This window comes from Sus scrofa, chromosome 6, assembly GCF_000003025.6.
Source record: "Sus scrofa isolate TJ Tabasco breed Duroc chromosome 6, Sscrofa11.1, whole genome shotgun sequence".
Taxonomy (NCBI): domain Eukaryota; kingdom Metazoa; phylum Chordata; class Mammalia; order Artiodactyla; family Suidae; genus Sus; species Sus scrofa.
The window spans coordinates 93,639,669-93,646,929 of record NC_010448.4 but is presented as its reverse complement, the minus strand read 5'-3'; the positions used below and the strand labels follow the sequence as shown (position 1 = coordinate 93,646,929).

Below are 7,261 nucleotides of genomic sequence, written 5' to 3'. Positions count from 1 at the left end.
ACTCTCAAGAAGCTTGCAATCCAGTTTGGGGGAAGCAGCCGATAAACTTGGAAACAACCTAATTTCAAGTAAGAATAAGTGCCATGAAATAAATACAACCAAATACTATAAGCGAATAACTACAGAAGAATGGGAGATGGCTGAGTTAGACCAATTAGACAGGAAAGACTTCTCCCAGAAGAAAGGGTTGCCGGATAAAATACAGGATGCCCAATTAAATTTGAATTTCATATAAATAATAAACATGTTTAGTATAAGTATGTCCCAAATATTGCCTGGGGCATACTTATACTAAAATATATTCCATTGTTTATCTGGAATTCAAATTTAACTGGGGAAAGAATAACAAATTTAATTGGGCAATCCTGTTTTTTTATTTGCTAACACTTGCAACCCTACCAGTAGGTGACATTTGAGCTAAGAACTGAAAGATCAGAAGGAACTAGCTATGCAAAGGTTTAGGGAAATGATGATTCAGGCAGAAGGAACAGCCAGTGTAAATGTCAGAATAACCAGAAGGAGGGAGGTACAAATGAGGTCAAGTAAATACGCAGGGACCAGATCATGCAGAATTCTGCAGGAATGGCCAAGAGTTTAAATCTCTCTCTCTTTCTCTCTCTCTGGAATTTTAAGAAGGGTGACAAGATCTAGTTGGTATTTAGCTGCTGTGTGGTCGGCGACGTTTGGAAGGGCTTAGAGGACAAATTCAGAAGATAATTAAACTCAAGCTTGTGTCATTGACCTGGGAAGAGGCACCTAAGTTTGTGCGTGGACTCCACTAGCGGTTCTAGGCCGCGCGTCCTGGGTAACCAGGCGGTTGCTATGGAATGTAGCTTGGCGGTTGCTAGGGAGAAAGCGAGGCGGGGCTGGACGCAAGGAAACATCTAAGAGGCCGGCGCGGGGGCGGAGCCAGGAGTGCGGCGGCGCGCGTTCGCCGGAAGTCGTTCGGGGGAAGCACGGGGTGCGAGCGGAAGTGACGTCGGCCTGCGCACGCGGTCCAGCGTAGTTCGAGCGGGTGACCTCGGTTCGTTTTGGGAAGTTAAGAGCTGTTTTACCTGACACAGGCCGGACCCAGCACTCCGGTCCCCGTCCCTTCGGCAAGATGGTGAAGCCCAAGTACAAAGGACGGAGTACTATCAACCCTTCTAATGCCAGCACAAATCCCGGTACAGGCAGCGGGGCTCGCGGAGGGTGGGGCTTTGGAGGAAGCTTGGGGGGAGGGACGCCGGGTGGTTTTACATGAACTGAGCTCAAGCAAAGTGGCCTTTGAGGATGAGAAGGAGGATAATTCCTTGTTCGGAGGCCCTGAGGAGGGCTGACTCTGGCACGTCCGTCAAGACTAGATGCCAGGCAATGGGTCTAAAGCCGGGAGAAGTGAACACTCAGGCCTGGCAGTCTTAGGGCGTCTCCGACTGAGAGGTGCAAGCTCCGAGTTGTCAGGGGGCTCTTAAATGTGACTTCTTGTGTTCCTGTGTGTGTCACGTGTTGAAGCCCCTTCCCCAATATAGTTCAGTCTTGTATGAGTCCAGCTCTCCAGCTCAAGGAATTACTAAAAGTAAATTAGATGAAATCAAGACTAAAAGGGATGTAGCCCGACCCAGCTGGCCTTTTGCACTGGCCCACACTTGCCTGCCACCTTTGCTTTGACCATTGAAATGAGAAAGAAATTGTAGATTTGGCTCTTGGGGTCGTCCCGTCTGGTAAAGTGCATAGAAAACGCTGCAGATAAATCACTACAGTCATTTCAGTAAAGATGTTTTTTAAGATGTGTGTGAGGTTCCACCACAAGATGAACAAGATAACTTTGGGGGGAGTCCCTTCCATTCGGGTTTGGTTAATAAAATGTATTAAGATATGGCTTAAAGGTTTTTTTTAAATTTTGATTCATGTTGAATGTTTTCCCTAGATTGCTGATAAATTATTCCGCTGGTGTAGACTGGAATTTTACAGTTAGACCCGATAAGGCCGTTACAGACCAAGACATGATAGATGAAGAGACCTAGCCAAAATAGGGCAAGTGGCTTGTCACAGTTGGTACAGTTAGTGAGTAGTAGAGCCACCAGTCCTGTGATTTCAGTCTGTTTTCTACTGCATCACTTCAGGAGTAGACAGGTGACTTGAGAAGCCAGGCCAGTATGCTCATTTGTCCTTTTTCTCTCTGAGGTGTAAGGCAAGAATTACTATTTATTTGCTGTTGATTACACTGAGATCAAACATTGGGAAATGAAAAAGCTGGTACATTAGGAACATATATGTATTAGAATCATAGTCTTCATGATGCTTTGCTTATAGCAGGTGCTCAGTATTTGTTAAACTGAGGCCCAGAGGAAGGCATCTTAGTAGTTAAGAACACAGGTCGTGGCCAGATGCTTTTGTCCAAATTCTGGCTCTGCCATTTGTGGCTTTGTACGAGATGTCTGCCTACTGTGCCTCAGTTTCTCACCTGCAGAATGGGGATAATGTATCTGTCTTTATAGGATTATTGTATAATGCCTGTAATGTGACTAGTAAAGTGCCATAATTAGTGCTCAGAAATAGTACCTGTTACCGTTATCAAACTCAGTCCTGTGGAGGGTTCAAGATTCTGTCCGCTTTGTCATGCATATACCATGTAGCTTCCTGTAATGATTTTGTGGGAGCAGCACATGGAGAAAGTGGGGAGTTTGCCATGAGGGGGCAGCTTGCCTACTTTGAGCAAACTGGTTGGTGTGTTTGAAGCAGTGGCTGTGCTTGGACTTGCTGGTTATCAAAAAGTGTGCCGGTCTGCTGTGTTTGCTAGATCGAGTGCAGGGCGCAGGAGGCCAGAACATGAGGGACCGGGCCACAATCCGCCGCCTGAATATGTACAGGCAGAAGGAGCGCAGGTGAGTGTGGGCACTCTCGTCCCTCCCCCTTTCCTAAATGCTCTTGGCTTGTAGCTGACACCTGTTGACCCTTTCATGTTCCCACCCCCACTTCCTCCAGATAAGAGTAGTGTATTTTCAAATATCATTTTATGTGATACACCTTAAATTGTTGGTTAAAGACCTGAGGAGTGGGTGGTGAAATAGTGCTTGTGTCGCAATGCTCCACAACCCCCTCCCTTCTTCGTTCCTCCCAGCCTTGGCCTCCACCACTGACCTGTTAAATCTCAGGGTGGACATCTGTCAGATGGAAATCTGGTTTTCTTTTCTTTTCTTTTTTTTTTTTTTTTTTCCTGGGGCCGCACCCAAGGCATATGGAAGTTCCCAGGCTAGGGGTCTAATCGGAGCTGTAGCTGCTGGCCTTTGCCAGAGCCACAGCAACACCAGATTCGAGCCGCATCTGCAACCTACACCACAGCTCACGGCAACGCTGGATCCTTAACCCCTGAGCGAGGCCAGGGATTGAACCCACAACCCCACTGTTTCTAGTCGGATTCATTAATCACTGAGCCACAACGGGAACTCCAGAAATCTAGTTTTTTTTTCTCTTTTTTTTTTTTTTTGTCTTTTTGCCATTTCTTGGGCCGCTTCTGTGGCTAATGGAGGTTCCCAGGCTAGGGGTCCAATCGGAGCTGTAGCTGCTGGCCTACACCAGAACCACAGCAATTCGGGATCTGAGCCGCGTCTGCGACCTACATCACAGCTCACGGCAACGCCGGATCGTTAACTCACTGAGTAAGGGCAGGGTTCGAACCTGCAACCTCATGGTTCCTAATCAGATTCATTAACCACTGCGCCATAACGGGAACTCCTGGTTTTCTTTGATAAAGCATATAGAACGGTATCATGAAAGCAGCCAGAAAACTTGTTTTTTAAATCACGACATTGCAGCACTTGGAAACTCATCACAACTCTGAGTTCTGCTGAGGCAGCCTCTGTCACGGGGACTTGCTGAGTGTGGCATTTTGCGAGCTGGTCTTAATTTGTTTGGTAATTGGATTCTTCATCCATTCTAAAAGATGTGTCTAAAACACAAATGTCAGTGAACTTAATCTGCCTTAGTCACCTACTCTGCAGTTTGTTTTAGAATTCTGAGTTCCAACATAAATCACCCTCTGCTTAAAATTCATTTAAACCAGCCTTCAAATAATTATCCCAAAAGACTCAAGTATGTGACTTTTTTTTATAAAGCAAACAGTAAACAGATTTTTAAACATGAGCATTAGTTGTTATTCATCAAGCAAAAATCATTACGTGCTCTGTTGCAAGAGGTTAAATGGCTTTGGGGCAATCTGTTTCAAATGTAGAAGTACTTTTTGTTTACTGAAGTCTGTATTTCATGATCACTTAAAACCGAGGGTGGGGCGAGGTCCTTTTGATGGAAGGAGTATTCTGTAAACCCAATTTTCCTGTTGCCTTTCTGTCGTCAACCAAAATCTGTTGCTTCCTCAATTTAGGAACAGCCGTGGTAAAGTGATTAAGCCTCTGCAATATCAATCAACGGTGGCTTCTGGCACAGTGGCGAGAGTGGAGCCAAACATAAAGTGGTTTGGTGAGTATCGTCCTCTGCTACTTTTGCTCAAGAAAATGTGCACTGTATGGAGAAGGGTAGAATGTCCAGATGTCTAAAAAGCAGGTGTTTGAGGGGGAGGGGGCTGTCAAGGACCACTTGAGAAAGGGATGAGATAAGACGTCCCCACCCTGGGAAAAGTGCAGAGAAAAGTATCGGTGGTGGCTTCCATAAATGACTTATTTTTAAGAGTTCATCATTGTTCATTGGGAGTAAACCCTCCTAAGCAGGTGAGCTCATCCTCAGTGACTAGCATTCCCAGACCTTAGAAGGCTGTCTCCTCGTTTCCCGTTGCCTGGAGGCATGACCTTTGAGAGGTGCCTTGCAGGTGTGTTTGTGCCTTTAGCTTGAAGAGTAAGTGCCTTGACCTGAAGCTCTGGAACACCTTTTCTTTGATGGGGTTGTATTCGGACCGAGTGACAATGAAAGGACCTCTCGTTGGTGCTCCCCAGGGGAGAGCAGTATCGACATAGGCGCCGGGAGGCAGCATTTCTTCCTTTGGAAACTCCACCTTCATTTCTTCTGGCCTTTCAGCCTTTCGCTCAGCCACTGCCGGGTGTGGGCACGTCAGATGCTCAGGCTCCAGGCTCTGCCTTCTCTTTGACCTCTGTGCTGGGGGGCAGATGGCCGCTACCTTTGAACATCTCTTGGGTCTTTTGTTGGGCTGGATACTCCCCCCAGGAAAGTGCAACACAGAAGAATGTCCCAAGAGAACTCCTTTGAGAAGCGTTTAGCATAGTGGCTAGCTACTGTGACTGATCCAGACCGCCCGGGTTTGAAGCCTAGTTTTGCTGTATCTGGGACCACAGGCGAGCTCTTAGGTTTGTTCATCACTTTTTTCATTTGTAAAATGAAGATAAAAATAGCACCTATTTCATAGGACTGTTGTGGTAACTAAATGAGTAAATATCCTGTGTAAAGTGCCTAGAATAGTGTCTGGCAAGTAGTGTAACATAATCAGTATGTTTATGCCATCATCACCACCGCCGTAGTCCTTGTTGTCTTCACCTTGAGTTTTGCATTTGTGTTGCCAAGTGCTGTTTGGTGAATATGATCTGTCACTCCCAAGGTGTTCTCCGGGTAGTATTATAGTTTTATTTTGTTCCCTGACATGGCTTTATAGGTTAATTTAATAGTCCCTTCAAAGCCTCATAACCCAAAAAACAGTAGCCATGACTCTTACTCTGTGCGTCGTCGGGTTTCTCTGAGTATACTAACTGATCAGCTGTGATTGGCTCCACGTTTCTTTGCCGGATCTGGCAGGAAGTAGGACATTTGTCCAGACCCAGTTCCATTCACTGATGTTTATTTTTTCAGTTTCATCCAGTCAGGAAATTGGACTTGGAAAACTACTGAAATGCTTTGTGTGTCTGGGTTGGTGGATTAGTTCATAGTGTATGAGTGCAGGAGAGGCAGTTTTTTGTTTTTTGGGTTTTTTCCTTCTTTTAAGTTTGCAAATGGCTCCATGGAATGGATGTATCAGGTGTTTGGGTGAGTAAGGGCAGTTTAAAGTCTGGCCTTTCGCTGTGTCGTTGGGAAGGTGGATGCAGAGGCAAAAAAAGAGTTATTTATTAAATGGCACCATTCTTTTGTAAAACAGGAAATACACGTGTGATTAAACAGTCATCATTACAAAAATTTCAAGAGGAGATGGACACAGTCTTGAAGGATCCATACAAAGTTGTCATGAAGCAAAGCAAGTTACCCATGTCTCTGCTCCATGATCGAATCCGGCCTCATGTAAGAAGGAGGATGCCCCGGCAAACTCCCGGCAGAGCTCTCTTGACCATATCTGTCCCTTGTTTTTCCTGCTGCAGGACCAATGAGCTTTCTGAAACTTCTCCTTTGCTAAAGGTCTCACCTTTAGTATGAACCTTATTGTGTCAGAGAGGTACAGTAACTTAGTGGACCAAAGTACAGGCTTTGGAGTCAGGGCTGAATTTTAATCTTTGATCTGTCCCTTCTTGTGGCCTTAGTTAGGTTTCTCTGTGGGCTTTCACTTCCCTGACTGGGAAAGTCAAGATGACCCACTTCCTCGGGTGATTGGATGCAGGCGAAACATCCTTAAGGCTCTTGGCACATAGTGAGCACTTAAGCTGCCACCTTGTTAGAGCTAAATAGATCATGGCAACTACCAGTACTATTTTAAATATTTTTGGTAGGCAGACTTGTTGAAGTGGTAACTCCCTCAAACTTTGGGGAAAGGTGGAATTAGGGGTGGCACAAGGGAGACCAGCCTGTTGGTGTTGAGTACTTTCCACTTCCATTGAGCTCCTTGGAGACTCTTTTCAGCTGATGGAAAGGGTGCCGGTCAGATGGGTTGTTAATGGTTGAAGTGCAATAAGGACGGGCTCTGGCTTGAGTGGAGTGAGTTTCACGTGGGATCCAAAGAAGCGACCTAATGTTTGCCACACGTTTTTATTTGCATTGAATAATAATTCCCAGAAATGTACGTCAGCACAGCGCTTCGGTTCCAGCATAAGGAGGGGAAGAAAACATTGACATGCATACATGGATTAAACAGTTCAAAGAAAAGTGTTTACTTACAGAACTAAAACCCAAGGCCTGGTCGTTGCCTCAGGTTTTGTCAATTACGCTTTGTTTTATGACGGCCTAGAAGAATGGCACCTATTAGCAGAGGGACTGTTTTCTTTCAGGGAAACACATGAGTATAATTCATGAACCACAGACAAGTTGCTCATTTCCCTTGTTCTCTTCGTCTCTTCTCCCTAAAGCCATCCTTTTAACCAACTATTGAATCCTGTTTATGAGAAGAACAGAGAAGTTC

At 45.4% G+C, this 7,261-nt stretch overlaps 1 protein-coding gene across 2 annotated transcripts in view; it reads left to right on the top strand.

The window, feature by feature from the left end:
* Positions 950 to 7,261, top strand: part of GNL2 (G protein nucleolar 2) — a 24,538-nt gene continuing 18,226 nt past the window's right edge. Inside the window, exons 1-4 of one of the 2 annotated variants that reach the window (XM_021095967.1) lie at positions 950 to 1,166; positions 2,780 to 2,864; positions 4,361 to 4,455; positions 6,074 to 6,213. In XM_021095967.1, the coding sequence (XP_020951626.1) occupies positions 1,103 to 1,166; positions 2,780 to 2,864; positions 4,361 to 4,455; positions 6,074 to 6,213 (384 nt within the window). In that variant the 5' untranslated portion in view covers positions 950 to 1,102. The remainder of the gene's footprint in view (positions 1,167 to 2,779; positions 2,865 to 4,360; positions 4,456 to 6,073; positions 6,214 to 7,261) is intronic. The other variant, XM_021095968.1, reaches the window with a different exon arrangement.